This window comes from Tympanuchus pallidicinctus, unplaced genomic scaffold, assembly GCF_026119805.1.
Source record: "Tympanuchus pallidicinctus isolate F22 unplaced genomic scaffold, pur_lepc_1.0 scaffold5, whole genome shotgun sequence".
Classification (NCBI taxonomy): domain Eukaryota; kingdom Metazoa; phylum Chordata; class Aves; order Galliformes; family Phasianidae; genus Tympanuchus; species Tympanuchus pallidicinctus.
The window spans coordinates 31,342,820-31,359,971 of record NW_026294769.1 but is presented as its reverse complement, the minus strand read 5'-3'; the positions used below and the strand labels follow the sequence as shown (position 1 = coordinate 31,359,971).

Below are 17,152 nucleotides of genomic sequence, written 5' to 3'. Positions count from 1 at the left end.
TCTTGAGGCCTTAAACGAGTATAAAACTTCCTGATAGCATGCCTCCTTAGACATTGTTGTGTACAACAGTGATAGAGAACAGCAAATAACTAGCTCCTCCTTGTAGCTATCACATGCTATTTGTAACTGAATGTGTAATTTAATGTTCTCAGTTAAGGAACTGATGAGTTCTTAAGAAGTTATTTCAAATCGCCTTCACTTCAGATATGCTTGTGGGCATCCCTTTTGGGAGAGGATGAAGGGAAGACTAGGCTGAATATAAGCTAGTGTGACAATCCACCTCTTGGGAGGAAATATTTCAGAATTTCTGATCATTGGAGTATTTGAGTGGGAAAGAAAGGTGTGTAGTGCACAGAAGGAAGTTCTCAAGAGGGATGCATTTAGGGTAATCTCAGTGCTTTTTATAGAGCTAACGTGTCCTTGTTCAATAAACTGGCACCACAAGCTCTGTTACTCATGCTCTTGTATAAAAAAATCATTCTTGCCTTTCTGTACCAACAAATTCCTCAACTTTGATAGCTTTGCACCATTGCTGAGATCTCTGAATCAAGTGGTACTCTGCAAATGCAGTATCTTGGCATAAAGAAACTCTGTCTTTTCATTCATGAAGTGCAAGGCTGCACTTTTTATACTCTGCAAAATTATTCTAAGAAAGTTTTTTGTAAAACTTTACGTAGTTTGCTTCAAAACTGAGACAAAAAGACATTGAAAGACATAGAGATCTTGGAAAGGGTCCAGAGGAGGGCGACTAAGATGATCAGGGGCTGGAGCACCTCCCCTATGAGGACAGGCTGAGGGAATTGGGCTTGTTCAGCCTGGAGAAGAGAAGGCTGCGGGGTGACCTCATTGCAGCCTATCAATTCCTGGAGGGAACCTACACCCAGGAGGGGAGTAAACTCTTCAAAAGGGCTGACAACAGCAGGACTAGGGGAAATGGATCCAAGTTGAAGGAGGGAAGATTTAGGTTGGATGTTAGGGGGAAGTTCTTCACAAGGAGAGTAGTTAGGCCCTGGAACGGGCTGCCCAGGGAGGTTGTGGATGCCCCGTCCTTGGACGTGTTCAAGGCCAGGTTGGACGGGGTCCTGGGCAACCTGATCTGAATGTGTACATTTGGTGGCCCTGCTAGGCAGGGGGGTTGGAACTACATGATCCTTGAGGTCCCTTCCAACCCGGGTGATTCTGTGATTCTGTGAAAAACTTTTGAGTTACAGTAATTCCTCAACCTTGCCTCCTCTTAAAAACAGTTTTCTAACTGATGTATTACACTCATTTTGTCTCTTTTCTCTATTGCTTTAGGTAAAATCTACAGACAGTTGCTTCTTTTCTGTCAGGTGTTTTGATGACACAGTTCATCGTTTCAAGATCCCTAAAAACAATTTCCCATCTCATACTAGAGAGGTAATAATGAGCCTTTATGAAAGGCTTTAAGATGTAATAATTTCTGTAATGAAAACAATTTGCATACAGCTAGCTATGGATGCATTAGTGGCAGATTCAATGTCTTTCAGGACTTGGTAATGTAAATGTATATATTGAATATTTTAGCATGATTATAGACTGTCTTGCAAAAATTGGCAGATTGTCATCTTTAAAATTAGTGCTGTGTTATTTTCCAATCTCATGCCAGTAGTATGACTTGTAGTTTAACTTCCTCTTTAACTTCTCAATCTGATAGATTCCTACTGTAACTTTGTTCTGTTATTCTTTTTGTCGTGTTGTTATTCTCAAAAGAATGCCTGATACATTCTACTCTAGCTGGTCTCCTAGATGAGCTGATGAATGATATTTAAAAAAAAAATTGGATTTGAAACAGTTGAATGACATTTTGTTTGGAGGGATTTTTGTAGTGAAGTTACTACTGCACTTCTGTGGTTTACTAACCAGGGGTAAGTAAGGGTGAAGGCATCTGCAATATTGTGCCCAGTTCTGAGTCCCCACTTGGAGAGGCTTAGGGATATATTGGAGATAGCCCAGTAAAGGGACACTACAGTGATTAAAGGGACTGGAGTAGCTCTTGTGTGGGGAGAGGCTGAGGGAGCTGGGACTGTTCAGCCTGGGGGAGACTGCTGGAGGGAGGGATCTTGTCAATGCCTATAAATATCTGAAGATAGAGCACACAGAGGACAGAGAGAGGTTCTGTCCAGTGCCAGGACAGGAGGCAATGAGCACAAACTGAAATACAACTGAAAATGTTTAAATAAATGAACTAGTGAGGGTGATGAAGCACTGACACTGGTTGCCTGGAGTGATTGTGGAGTCTTGATCCTTTGGAGATATTCAAAAGCTGCCTAAATATGGTCTTTGGGTCAGCCTGCTATGCGTGATGCTGCTTGAGCAGGGAGCTCAGACCAGTTGACTTCCAGAGGTCCCTTCTAATTTCAGCCTCTCTGTGATTCTATGAACAGGAGAAGAATCTACCTCTTAGTTATGATAGTACCTGAAGTTTTGTAAGCAGCTGCCTTCTGCATGACATTGTCACAGGGATCTGAACAGAAAACCAAAGGCATAAGATACATTCTCTATAGTCTTTTATTAGTTGATGTGACATTTGTGAATTTGGATAGAGTTGGAGGTGGTTGGCATTTGTACTGAGTATGATCAGTTAAGTCCTAGTTGCAGTCTGAGCGTGTTGTAACTTATCTTGAATAAATTGTAACTTTTTATAGTTTCTTTTCAACTTGTTAATGTTTCATTTTACTAATGAATATATTACATCAACAGAACTTTTTTTATTATTATTTACGTTTATGCTGCTGCCTTCCAGGGATGACCTTAATGTTCTTAACTTTGTTTTTCTGATCAGAGTTGGCTAGAAGCAATAGAAGACCACTCTGCATACAGCACTCACTACTGCACACAGGAGCAGCTGAGTAGCGATGATGAGGAAGATGATTCGGTATCTGTTACAGACCTACAAGAAACACTGAAAGTATGTACTGAATACTTACTTGTCTCATGCATTTAGGCAATGGTAGACTAGTGCTGTTTCGTGCAGGGATACTTCAGTGTACTTTTGGTCCAAATTTATTGATTCATTCTTCCCAGTGGTGCAGAAATGTTGCCTTTATTTCCTGCACTTCATACTGTGATATTTTCCCATTTAGACTGCATGTGTAAAATGTTATGTTTATTGTAGCTGTGGAGTGAGGTTTCCCAGTTTTACCAATGCTACCAGAAGGTAAAGAATTGTTTGAAATTTTCAGCCAGGAGAGGGAGCCCTGTGTACTGTACTTGTCCTGCAGCTTTGATGTTACCAAAGCTAACTTTCAGCCTATATGCACGCAGTGAAATAGTGTAAAATTGAGCATTTAAAACCTTAGGTCCCATCAGGTACATTGTACAGTGATCCTTCAGACCTCGGTGTAAATGAGTTGTCTTCCATTACTCTAGCATCCAGGCTGTGATTTTAGCTTTTTGTCATATACATGCTTAAAAAAAGCCTTTTACTTTAAGGGGAAGGCAAAAAATTACTTTAGGCAAAAATTATGACTCTGCAATGCAAAAAAAAACCCAAAAAGTCTTCATGCGACTGAGCACCAAAAGTCTTATACCTCACCTTTTGGTACAAGAACTCAAAAGTGTTTCATGGAATAAAGGAGATTAGAGGATAAGTGGTACTGGTACTTTCCAGCAGCATACTGAAGAAGGTGTTGTCAGTAGATGAGTGTCTCTAAGTTCACATGCTGGCTTGAGATTTGATCTTGGAATGGGTTCCTGTATATATCTGTACTTGCCATATGCCAGTTAAATTATGTTTTGCTTACTCTTGTGTTCCTGATCAAAGGGCAAGCAGTGGCTCTTCCTGGGTTTTCGAGCTTTTTATTGAGAAAGAGAGTGGGGGAAGAATTGGAAAAGCAGAACATGCATAGAAACTTCTAGTTTTGGTTTGTTATACTAATTTAAACAAAAGCTGGTTGTAATGGAATGTGTATAAATCTGATTGCTTTTGTCTTTTAGCATACTTCAAGTAACTTTCAGTTTTAACTTACCAATCTGTAACTGGGAATCTTTGTTAATATTTAATACTTTCCAAATTTAAAATTTTCAGTGTACTTAAGAGAACATATTTATATTTTCCCTAGAACAAGACACATCTGAAATTGCTGTCCATTCTCTCTTTCAGAAAGCACAAACATGCCAACAAAGACTCAGTAAAGAGATTTCAGACTTTCTTGCAATGGTTAAATCTTTGGATGTTACAAAAGGTAAAAATTGCTTTTATGAAAAACAGTTTGTTACTAGGCAACTCTTTTTCTGCTAAGCAGCATGTGCTTTAATTTCACTGAAATTATGTATTCAAGCTCCTAAAAATTTAACTGTTTTCCTCACTTAAACAGATTCAAACGAAGTAATGTGATTATAATTGAGAGTAACTAAGAACTCAGATCTGCAGAAACAAATAATTGTGCTGATTTGAAACAAAATTTACTTGGATCTGTAAATGTAGTAAAATTATCCTTAGATATAATGGTTGCTTTTAAAAACAATAGTTGGTAGTTTACTGCAAAGTGTAAGATTCCTCTGAAAGGTGCAAACAGCTTGCTCTTTTCGCATAGCTTTCTCCTCAAAGAATGTGTGTTTTAGCAAGTAAAAACACATTGGAAGCTGGGACATAATAAACAGGATGTGAAATGAAATTAAAAAACTATACAGGGAAATGGAGGCATGGTGTGATGGGATGTGTTCCACAGACCTCAGCCATGAGTTTCTTGCCAGCTCTAAAGTATCAGGCTTCCTTTTAAATAATAAATCTTAAAATGACATCTACCTGAGACTTCCACAGTATAAGTGACTAAGAATAGCAGGTTAAGCTGTTAAAGATTAGTATGCCTTAAATGTGTACAGAAGTAGCTCATGTATTAAACACAGCAAGATATCCATTAAGAATGTTTAACTGTTGCTTCTTTGTAACTCAGTCTTATTTACACATTGTGACTAAAATTTACAACGCTCAAATTAGAAAGCAACTTGTTTATCTGTACAAGTCATAGGCCATAATAGAATAGCACTTTTGGGAGGGAAAATTTTTCTTTTTCCATCCGTGCTCCAACTCAGTTGTTCTTCCTTTTGCCAATTGAATCGGTTACTGTGTGTGACGCTAACTTAGCTTGCTCTGACTGAATACACTGAGCTCTTACTTCACAAAGAATGTTGAAGTTTTATAATACTTATGAATCTTTTATTGGGAAGACTATGTAATTCATAATACAAAAAGACAGCTATCTTAGAATCCCAGAATGGTTTGAGTTGAAAAGGACCTAAAAGACCATCTGGTTCCAACCCCCTACTGTGCTTGGGGTTACCACCTACTGATCAAACTGTCCAGGGCCCCATCCAACCTGGCTTTGAGCTCCTTCAGGAATGGGGCACAGCTTCTCTGGGTGACCTGTTCTAGTGCCTGATGACCCTCTGAGTAAAGAATTTCCTCCTAACATTTAACCTAAATTTCTCCTCTTTTAGTTTAAAGCTATTATTCCTTGTCTTGTCACTATGCTCCCTGATGAAAGCCTCTCTTCATAACTCCCGTAGGCCCCCTTTAAGCACTGAAAGACCATTATATAAGGCCTTCCCAGAACTTTCTCTTCTCTAGGCTAAACGATCCCACCTCTCTTCTCCTCCCTTCATAGCAAAGATGTACCAGCATTTCAGTCATCCTCATTGCTCTCCTCTGGACCTACTCAACAGATTCACACCCATTTTACGCTGGGAGCTGCAGAGCTGAATGCAGTACTCCACATGAGGTCTCACAAGAGCAGAGAACCACATCTCTTGCTAATTATACTTCCTTTGATGCAACCCAGGCTACAGTTGGCCCTTTGGGCTGCAACTGTGCATTGTCAACTCATGTTGTTTTTGTTTGTTTTTTTTTTTATAGTTTTTTTTCCCCACTGATACCCCCACGTCCTTCACTATAGAGCTTCTTTCAGTTCACCTATTGCTCAGCCTCTGGGGTTGCTCAAACGTAGATGCAGAGCCATACACTTGGCCGTGTTGAACTGCATGTTGATCACTGGAGCCTGTCTCTTGAGCCTATCAAGGTCCTTCTGGATTACAGCCTTTGCCTCCAGTTTGTTGACCACACCACTCAGCAATATCATCTGCAAGCTTGCTGAGAGTGCACTGAATCTCTCTGTCTGTGTTACTGACAAAGTGTTTAAATATAATACCAGATGTTAAATAATTATTCACACAATTTGAAAATTAGTACTGAGCAACATCCTTTTGACAGATAAGAGAAGTTTTTCTGACCTCATCATGTTGACCTGAAAATCCAGTGAGGAATTTAGCTTTTTTCTAAAAATATACAACATGAACAAACAAAACCAGAATAAAACAAAACCAGATACTGTCTTTCCAAGAAACTGCAAATGAGTAAGTTCCTGTTTTTCTACTAAGTATCTAACTTCATGGGCCAATGAACTGTTTATAGATTCATGCATTATTTCCATAGGTCTCAACAGAAAACTGTTAGAGTTCTCCCAGTTCTCTCACAGAATCACACAGGATCACAGAATGGATGGGGTTGGAAGGGTCCTCAAGGATCATGAATCTCCAGCCCCCCTGCCACATGCAGGGGGGCCACCAACCATTTAATATAGACCAGGCTGCCCATTGGCCCATCCAACCTGGCCTTGAGCACCTCCAGGAATGGGGCATCCACTGCCTCTCTGGGCAGCTTCACATTGGATGTCTTTAAAGTATTTGAGTCCAGGCGCTTATGCCAAGAGCGTGAATTTCTGGGCTAGAAGTCCTTTTGTATTGAACTGCTGAAAGCCTGAGTAATACAGAATTGCTTTACTGGGGCTAAATACTTAAAATTCTCTCCCTAGATGTCTATCAATATGCTGTTCTAAATCCGGGTATCTTTGAGGTTTATCCATATTTATTACAAATATCTTTCCAACTCCTGCACTGAGTATGCTGCGCCTCTTAGATGTGCTAGCAGCTCCAAGCATGTGGACTCAATTCCAGTGAATTAGTGAGCTTTGGCAGCAGAGCACGTATTTGCATAATAATAGTCTTTGCCTTGCGTTCCGCACAATTTGCAAAATAAATTCAAGAGGATATTTTAAAACTGTCATCACCAGACATCATATCTTTACTTGTGTGACATCAATTTGAAGTTCCCTTTATTAAATGATGTCATCTTGGAAGCTGGAACCACTAAGGGGGCACTGAGCTTAATTGCAACTAATATGCTTCCTTGAAAGAATGGTTTACTTGATTCCTGAGGAATTGCTGCACTTCTCGGAAATTGAAATATGAACTCAAATATAAAAGAATTGCTGCCTGCTCTTTGGATTTTCACAGTGTACTTCTGGTGCTAGGCATATAGTCCCTGATGTAAATGGTCATAGTGATGCCAGCTTACATTTTGTTGTCTATGGAAGAAGCCATATTACTTATCTAGGAAACACCTCCATAAAAATGAGATTTCATTCCTCTTTTATTGGTCAGTATCATTATAGCCCCCATCTGTTTTTTGTTTTGCTTTGTTTTGTTTTTTTCCAAAACTAAATCTTTAGCTGCATTGTTGTAAGCTTTTTGTCTCCTGTATTGTGTAAGTACTGAGATAGAAGGAAAAAAAAAATCCTATATTTCTCACATTAACAAATATTAAACCAATGTTTAGTGTCCTTTGCATTTGAATTCTGATTCCTGACAACTCTGAAGCTCTTGAATCTAGACAAAGATTAAAAGGAGATTGTTGCTAATCCATCTACCAGTGTCTTGCTGCTATAGTTTGCCACCTCAGCTTTCCAAGCCATGCTGAAAGAGAAATTCAATCCATTCATGTGCTGCTTATACCAATACTGTGTAAAGGATGCAGAAGAAAGAACTTACATTCCCTCAATGCTACTTCTGCTTGTTCTTTCCTTGTGGAGAACAAACACCGCCTTCCTGTAGAATATGCATGTTATGTCTGTGTTATTTAGGAAAAGAAATAGTTAAAAGGATCCTGTAGTTCATCATGCTCCATTAAAGCCACTAATTCTTTGATGCTTTCAGGTATATCTTCTCCCATCCTGCAAAAAGTTGATGTGGTCTGTGAAGTATCCCAGGAAACTTGTGAGGCCCTGGCTGACTGCCTCAACCTATTCACAAAGCAGGAAGGGGTATGTATTTGTGCTTGTGTGGGGTTTATTAAGGGTCTGAATAGCTTAGTATATTTTGCTAGCTGCTTTCTTAAAATAATTTAAAAAATAATAAAACCTAGTTTTGTAGGCAAGCTGTTCTTTCACATGCTGAATGTTTAATAAAAACTCGCTATTCTAAGGAGTAGCTCAGTTCCTTTACAAAGGGATATCTCAGTGTTGAGCATACACAAGAATCCCAGATTTTGCTTGCAAACTGTTGCTTGAATTTAAGAAAGCAGTTGCTTTGCTGATTCAAAGGTTAAAATATTGAGAAAAATCATTTTTTATGTGTGCTTGCTAACTGAAGTGTTGAAGAGTGTTGCTTCTGAATTTGTTATTCAGACCATGTGCTTAGTGGGTGTACAAATGCTATCTGTTGAACTTCTGGCTTTTCCAGTGACAAATATCTTGTATGGTGTTAAACAAATGCTTCAGTTTGGGAATACGTGATACACTGTTTAAATCCTGGGGTGGGAGGGAGATTGGGTGTTTTTACCACTCTAGAAGACACTGTGGTACTTGGAATAAATTTGTCTTGCTGTGTGGTGGTAGCAGTTAACGCTTCTTTTTTGGCACTTGTGGTCAGCAAGCTGTGTGTCAAGCTGGGGTTGTGTGGTTGCTGTTAGTCTTCTGGTCATTTAACAGTGAGCTGCTTTAAGGTTGGTTGGTTTCTTTTTCATTCCTTTCCAAACCTTTTTGTCCCCAGTCATGAGTCTTCTAGACTTACTTGAGTCAATCTCTACCAAAGTGGAACAAGCATTGCTGTTTTACATATGTATCTTTTTTCTTCAAGAAAATCTAATCCTGAAGTTGCCAGTTCCATTTGTGGATGAGGGGGAATTGTTACAATGGTGGGTGTATAGTGTTAGCTAGTATTCCTTAATTGTGTTGGCATCTCTTCAGAAAAGACTAAAATAGGATATCAGAGTGAGTATGGCAAAACATATGGTGAAATGTAGCTTCACCTTACTTGAACCCGAGCTGTCTCTGTAGGTGGAAGAGGCCTCGTTTCGGTTTGGGAGCATAGGGCTCGGGCACAGGGAGACAGGCTGAGGTGTGAACTTGGATTTCCACCATAGCTGATGAATCCAGAAGATGTGATCTGGAAGAGCTCTGTGTCTTGGTATTTTTAAACTTCCAGCTATTGCAATTTCAGAATAGAATCCAGGATTTTAAAGACATTGTCACCTCGTAAGGGAATGGAATTACAGCAGCAATCTCTCCTTAAAGCTTGAACCTCCCTGAAAGTTATGTTCCCTGAGCATTATTGTTCTTAAACTCACAACCTTTTTTTTTTTTTTTTCCCCCTTGTAAGACAGAGTGCTGCTATTTGCCATTCAGTGTTGATTTCTAGGCTGTACTTCTGTTGGCATTGCAAAAGTTATTGTTTTCCTGCCTTAGCAAATGACTGCTTGTAAATGCTGTAATATTTTCTTCCAGTATATGGAATAGTAAAGCATTACTCTGCTGAAGTATCAGACTGTGGTATAAAAACACTTCTGACCATGATGTCAGGCAGAGAGTGTTGTAACTAGGAACAATTGCTGTGCATGCTGTGCTCTAGCAAGCATTGGCTCTTTTAATGTGAAGCTGCCCAGCCAGCTTCAGGAAAGGGAGCTACAGCAGTTGGAAAGCTTATTTTGTGCTTGTCCTGCTGTTCCAGCTGACAACTGGTCACTAGTGGTGTTGCTGAGGGTCTTCTTGATGATCTGGATGAGGAGATCGAGTGCACCCTCAGTAAGTTTGCACATGACACCAATCTGGAAGGAAGTGTTGATCTTTGTGGGAGTGGGAGGGGCCCCACAGAGGGATCTGGATGGGCTGGATAGCTGGGCTGAGGCCAGACGGATAAAGTGTAACAAGACCCAGTGTTGGGTCCTGTGCAACAATCCCAGACATCACTACGGGCTTGGGGTAGAGTGGCTGGAAAGCTGCATGGAAGGACCTAGGGGTGTTGGTCAATGCTTTGGCTAAATATGAGTAGTGGCCAAGAAGGCCAGTGACATCCTGGCTTGTGTCAGAAATAGTACAGCCAGTAGGAGCAGAGAGATGATCGTCATTTTCTATTTGGCACTGGTGAGGCTGCGCCTCCAGTATTGCATTCAGTTTTGAGCCCCTCACTATGAGAAAGACACTGATATCCTGGAGTGTATCCAGAGAAGGGCAACGTGGGGTCTGGAGTGCAAATCTTATTGAGAGCAGCTGAGGGAGCTGGGATTGTTCAGTCTGAAGAAGAGGCGGCTCAGGAGGGACCTTATTGCCCTCTACAACTCCTTGAAAGGAGGTTGTGGTGAGATGGGAGTCTTCTACTCACATAAGAAGCAATAGGCTGAAAGGGAACAGCTTCAAGTTGTAGCAGAGAAGGAGGTTCAGGTTAAATATTAGCAGAAATTTCTTCACCGAATGAGTGGTGAGGTATTGGAACTGACTGCCCAGGGGTAGTGGTGGTTCCTGGAGATGTTCAAGAGCCGTGTGGATGTGGCACTTATGCGTTAGTGAGTATGGTGAGGAAGGGTTGATGGCTGGACTTCAGTGGTCTTAGTGGTTTTTTGATCTTAACAATTCTATGACGGCTCCCCAATAGTTCTTCCTTTGCCATGGAGGCACTGCTTGCTCTGCAGTACTGTCAGCTCTGTGGTACGTGCCCTATGGAACTTGTCTCTGGAGCGAATGTGGTTGCAGTCTCCACACCCTTTATGCCTCTTGAAGGAGGACTCTTTTGTCTCTCACTGGAATTGCTGGCATACCAGGAGCTGGGGCTCCTCCAGTGCTGAGTCTGCTCTCTTCACAGGGGTAACCAACACATCCCCTTTGCTTAGGATGATCCCCATCGTTACTGTGTGTCAACTGTAGCGTAATTACCCAGTACACAAATACACTGCTGATAGAGCCCCGAGATGTGGAACGGAGCCGCCTTCCGCAGCCTCTCCATCTGCCTCCCGCAGCGTGGGCACCCGGCGCGGGGCCGGAACGGGCGTGACGTCACCGCCGCGCACAGCGGGGCCGCCGTGACGTCAGGGAGAGAGAGGGGCACGGTGTCCGCACGTCAAAAATAGCGCTGCGGAGGAGCCCCGCGCGGGCGCTGAGATACGGCGGCACGCGGCCCCATGCGTCGCCCGAGCCTGCGGAGCGGTGCGGCCGGCCCGCCCGGACGGACTCTCTCGGTTCCTTCCCGCAGCGCTAGCACGAGGGGCGAGGTGAGGGCCGGCGGCTGCTGCAGGGCGGGGCGGGGCGGGGCGCTCCGGCTGCCGTCCCCCGAGCGCTGCCGCGGTGCGTAACGAACGCCGGGCCGCCGCCTGCTGCCATCGGCGGAGCCCCGCGGTGCCGAGCGGGGATGGGCGCGGGGACGGCTCGGCGAGAGATCAAAGCGGGCGAGGAGCGGGGGAACTACAGGGCGGCTGCGAGCGGAACGCAGTGAAGCGCTGGTGCCGGTGTAGCGTCTCGGAGAGCTTCTGCAGTGACTTTGGCACAAGGTTAGTAAGTGCTGCTTCGGAGCGGGGCTTCCCCTGCACTGCTTCTAGCAGACCCCGCCGTTTCGTTCTGAAAGCAGCCCGATTTCAGAATCGGTATGTTCCGTGGGAGCTTTGTGTAGCAGTAGCGAGAGTTTAACTGAAGGTTATGATTTCGATTGCTCTTTCTACTGTTATTTTTGGGTAAGTTTAAAGCCTGCCCGTGGTACGTGCATTCCATGCACTGAAGCTGTCAGAAACTGAAAGGCATTTTTTACTTGTTTTTTTCTTTCAAAAAAGCAAGGGTTTTTTTTTTGTTTTCTTTTAAATGTGTTTTCTTCGTTAACCAGATCTAGATAAAGAGTGCTGACAAGTGCTGTGACTCTCCTAAGTTTCACTTTTACCATCAGGGATTATACTTAACAGCAACTGCTGAGTCTGATAGCTCAGAACAGCGGCTGCCTTCATTTGCAGTCTGTCAGCATCTGAGGTCTTCCTTTGTTTATGGGTGGTGTTCTTTCTGGCTATTTTTTTTTCTTTTCATTTTTGCAAAAGGGGCTCTGTTTGCAGGCTAATAGCCAACGAGATCAGGGATTCAGGAAAGAAGTTTTTAGCTGCTTCTCCTGGTTTAGAAGAGCTGTGGACTCGCACAGAATCGATCGTAGCAGAGTCAGTTTGTCATTTTTGCAGGAACTTTAAGGTCAAAAAACCGTAGGTCGTAGTCCTTGAAGTTAGTTACCTTTATCATGGTTGTAATATGTTATCTGCTGCATGGATTACTGATGTACTGCAAATAAATACAGAAATTTCTGTTGTTTAATTAGTAAATGTTAATTTTGGTTTAAAAGTTCAGCATACTCCCTCGTTTCTTTTCACATTTCTCAAATATCTTAGAAATAGAACTGAATGTCCAATATGCTGGTTCATGTTTCTGTGAATGAATGCGTGCGTCTCTGAGATACACATAGCTGTCTTTGAGCCTCTGCTATGAGGTCTGAGGGACGTGCATGAGCATGACTGTTAGCGCAGAGCAGCTGCCTTACAGGGTTGTGAATGAAGATGTTTGTAAGCTGCATCCAGGTGGTTTCGGAAGAGATTTCTTCTTATCAGTGCCCTCGTGCAGGTGGAGATGAGGGAGCAGTACTGACACGCAACAGTCAGAGGAGAATACCTGATGTGGGCAGCTGGAGCAAATGTGTCTGCAAGGAGCCCTGGAGTCACTCAACACTCCTACTCTGTCTGGCCCAGCACAGCTGTGATGACCTCTGCTTTGTCTTAGGGGGCCCCTGGGGAGGGAGAGGTGAGGGACTCAGCTGAAGCTATGGAAATAAAGAAGGCAGTTCTGATTTCCAAGCTAGAGCTAGGGAGGTCGTGACTTGGCTGGCTGGTATACTGTACTTAACCATGTCAGTCTTAATCCCTAAAGTAATGACATCCGTGCCTTTTGCACCTTTTGCTCAGGTCCGTACAGTAGCCCTATATTTTGTTGTTCCCTTTCAATCACTGGAGCACACTGGAACCCTTATGGTGTCCACTGAGCTCTGCAGCCTTGCTGAAAGCAGTGGAGGCCAAGGTGAGACCTTGGTGTGCTTTGTGCCCTTTGTGGGCAGTACAAACAATTGAAACACTATTTAGCTTGCGAGATCAGGGAATGGAGGAGAGCAGGTTTCAAACAGTAAGTGGTTGCACCAAGCATGGCAAAAGCTGTCTGGTGTTGAGAGACTGGAGGTGTGTCTGTGCCAAGGAAATTTTTATTGGTGTGGGTGTCTCTGACATGACCCTATTCCTTCTCCTCCAAATGAGTAGCAGTGTACTAGAGATGCCTCGCTGAATGAATTGATGTAAATATGTCTGAATCTTGTTCAAAAGTAACAAGTTAATTGGAAGGTTCTCTGTGCTAAAACAAATGCTGAGATAAAGGCTGATAGAATTTATCCCTGAAACAGGAGGGCATGGGATGTAATATGCTGCAGAATGGCGTGTAGGCATGGAATACAAGAGAACAAAGCTGCTGACAGAAGTCATTTGGCAGATTGTTTCTCTCCTTACTTGAATGTCACTGGTTCTAGTCATGGCTTGATGATTCTTGCTGTGCTAATTTTTGGATACTTTACATACATATGTCTTGCCTGTGCTGAAGCTCTAAAGATGAGAGATTCAAATCAGAGCAACTTGATAGTGAAATGTTTGCAGATGGCATCATGTTGTTCCTCTGGAAGCATTTTCTTTACTGTACTGCAGATAGAAAGCAAACTAAAGGTCTGTGAAGACAGCGTCCTTGTCAGTGTTATGTAAAGAGAGGAGTTTAGCCAGTCCAAAGTATCCAAGAGATAGGGGAATTCAAGAATGCAGCTTTTTTTCAGAGACTTTCCCTACAGCAGCCAAGACTGAATAGGTCACCAGAGTGGGAAGAGAAGTGAGCAGCAGCCCAGACGGAAACTTGTTGAAGTAACAAATACCAGGGAGAAGATAAGTAAATATCACTTTTTTAAAAATTTTATTTACCTTTTTTTATAAGGATACTATGTGTATTGACAAAATGCTTACATTCTAAAGTAGATGAAAGGGTCTGTGTCCAAATACTTAAATGAAAGGCTTCTGGGCACCAGACAGACCCAGCTGCCAGCAGCACGCCTGGATGTTACTCTAGGACAAAAAATGCAGGCTTCTGGGCTTTGAATTGCTGCAAGCTCCCAATGTTGTTTCTTTAAGCATGGAATCATAGAATGATTTGGATTGGAAGAGACATCAAAGCCCACTCAATCCACCCCATGACTTGGGCAGGGCTGCCACTCAGCAGCTCAACTGCCCAAGGCCCCATCCAGTCTGGCCTTGAGCGCCTCCAGGGATGGTGGCACCACAACTTCTTGGGGCAGCTCGTGCCTCACTCTCCTCTGAGTGAAGAATTTTTGTCTAACATCTAACCTAAATTTCTCCTCTTAGTTTAAAGCCTTTTGAACAGTGTATACTTCAAAAGTTAATCTTTTTTTTGTTTGTTTTATATAGGTAATGATACATTTGAATATAATCTCTTGGCAAATCTATGTAGTTTTTAGTGGTAGGGAAACTTGCTGACTTATACGCTCTTAGCAGCTCATGTGAAAGCCAGTCACATAACTTGTCTGTAGGCATTCTCCATTACCACATTGCCCAATACAAAGCAGTGCTGCTCTGTTCTTGCACTCTCTAGCATGGACTAATTATTTTTTTTCAAAGCTTGACTTGCAGATTTTTTTTTTTCTTGGCAGTTGTTAAGCAGCCTGGTGTAAACTAACATGGAATGAGTTCATGGGCCTCTGGGGAAGTACGGTGTAAAAGCATATTAGCTTGAAATTAAACCTCTCTCTGCTTCTGCAGCTCCAAACCTGAGGTTTGCTTCTGAGGTATTGTCTACAAATTATTTAGGGATTTTTTAAAGTTCAAAAACAGGCAGAAAAGGGACTTAACTGGGACTGCAAAGAAGATAAAGAAGCAATCAAATTTAATGGAGTGATATTTGATATAGCAAGATTTTAAAACAGAAAACACAACTGAATGGTTTTTGTAAATGTACTTGGAAGTGGTGTTCTTGTCTGTGTATAAGCTGATAGGAATAAAAAGAAATAGAGAGAATGGAAGCTTTGTGTGTCCTCACTCCTTATTGCAGTGAGGATATCATTTCTCTTCCTCTCCACCATGCTTGGAAAACAAACTGGAATGAGGAGGGTGCACATTCTTATTCTTGTATTGTCATTGTGATTTCGTAATGGCATGTAAAGCTGATCAGCTTGTTCTTAGTTTTCTGGCTTATTGTGTATCTGATGTGTTTTGGAAGAACAGAAGAGGAACAGAGAGCTAAAACTTCAAGGCTCTCCCAGATTAGTCAGTGTGTTGACAGTTAAGGACTGCTAATATTTCAGAGGAGAATAAGCAGCAAAAAAACCAAACCAAAACAAAAAAAACAGGATTTGAGATTTAACCTCTGCATATAGCAGTGTATTTGATGACTTTGGATACTGAGATTTTGTCCCCCAATGGGGACTGCAGTAGCGGTCCAGCTGTGCGGTCTGTTTTTGTCTCAGCTGCATAAAATATCAAGATGCTGAATTGGGTGACTGCAGTCACCTATGGTTACTAATTGTCTGGAGATGCATTCTCCATCTTGACCTTTGTTTCTTGGAAATTAAGGTTTTAATAATGCCTTCTTCCTTGTAAAACTGATAAAAGCTAGTTCCCTAGAATAAAATAATCTCTTGTTGGTTTGATTACTGGAAATTATCATGTTTTTAAGGAGGAGATGATATTAATTACCTTCTTTTTTATGTGAAGTTGTTTTGAAAGCATTCTCTTGAAGCCTTAAGTTACTTATGCTTGCGTTGACAAATCCTCTTAGGATTGCATTGTGATGTTATGTTTTATTTGGTCTGCTTACATGTCAGTAATTTAAAAGTTAACATCTCTTGCCTTATGACCTAGTATGCTGTTGATGTGCAGTTGACTTTTCTTGAATCAGGGAAGTTGAGTCTAAAGTTCCTTTTCCCTCTTCTTTGCCCTTCCTCATTTACGTAGTTCTGATCTTCAGCTACAAAGACTAAAAGGCTGTTGAAGTAGTCTACCTAGACTTCAGCAAAGCCTTGGTTACTGTCTCCGACGGTATACTCCTAGAGAAGCTGGCAGCCTGTGGCTTGGTCAGGTACACTCTTTTCTGGGCAAAGAACTGGCTGGATGGACAGGCCCAAAGAGTGGTGGTGAATGGAGTTAAATCCAGCTGGCGACTGGTCATGAGGGGTGTTCCCCAAGGGCCAGTATTGGGACTGGCTCTGTTTAATGTCTTTTTTGATGATCTGGATGAGGGAATTGAATGCACCCTCAGTAAATTTGCACGACACCAATCTGTGAGGAAGTGTTGATCTGTGTGGGAGTAGGAGGGGCCCTACAGAGGGATCTGGATGGGCTGGGTAGCTGGGCAGAAGCCAATCGGATAAAGTTCAATGAGACCAAGTGTTGAGTCCTGCATATTGGTCATAACAACTCCAGGCATTGCTACAGGTTTGAGGCAGAGCGTCCGGTAAGTTGTGTGGCAGAAAAGGATCTGGGGATGTTGGTTAACACTTGGCTGAACGTGAGCCAGCGGTGTGACTTTGTGTGATTTGTATCAGAAATAGTTTTGCCAGCAGGAAAAGGGAAGTGATTGTCTCTCCGTTCTTCACACTGATAGAGGTCACGCCTCAAGTACTGTGTTCAGTTCTGAACTTCTCACTACATGAAAGACATTGAGGCCCTGGAGTGTGTCCAGAGGAGGGCAACAAAGCCGTGAGGGGTCTGGAGCACAAGGCTTATGGGGAGCAGCTGAGGGAGCTGAGATTGTTCAGTCTGGAGAAGAGGAGCCTCGGGAGACTTTATTGCCCTCTACAATTCCCTGAAAAAAGACTGTGGTGAGGTGGGGAGCATCTTCTCCCACCTAAATAGTGATTGGATGAGAAGGAATGGCCTCAAATTGTGTCAGGGGAGATTTAGGCTTTAACACTAAGAAAAATGTCTTCTCCAAAGAGTGGTGAGGTGCTAGAATGGGCTGCTCAGGAAGGT

The 17,152-nt window shown here is 42.4% G+C and overlaps 1 protein-coding gene across 4 annotated transcripts in view; it reads left to right on the top strand.

Annotated features, from left to right (window-relative positions):
- Positions 1-17,152, top strand: part of OSBPL1A (oxysterol binding protein like 1A) — a 72,873-nt gene that overhangs the window by 14,842 nt on the left and 40,879 nt on the right. For 2 of the 4 annotated variants that reach the window (XM_052704798.1, XM_052704797.1), the window contains exon 1: positions 11,419-11,611. Coding sequence is in view for 1 of the 4 variants with exons in the window: in XM_052704796.1 (XP_052560756.1) it covers positions 1,297-1,398; positions 2,804-2,929; positions 4,124-4,205; positions 8,011-8,117 (417 nt within the window). In the remaining 3 variants the exon portion in view is untranslated. Of the gene's footprint in view, positions 1-1,296; positions 1,399-2,803; positions 2,930-4,123; positions 4,206-8,010; positions 8,118-11,418; positions 11,612-16,616; positions 16,635-17,152 lie in introns of those variants that run through there. The other 2 variants (XM_052704796.1, XM_052704800.1) reach the window with 2 other exon arrangements.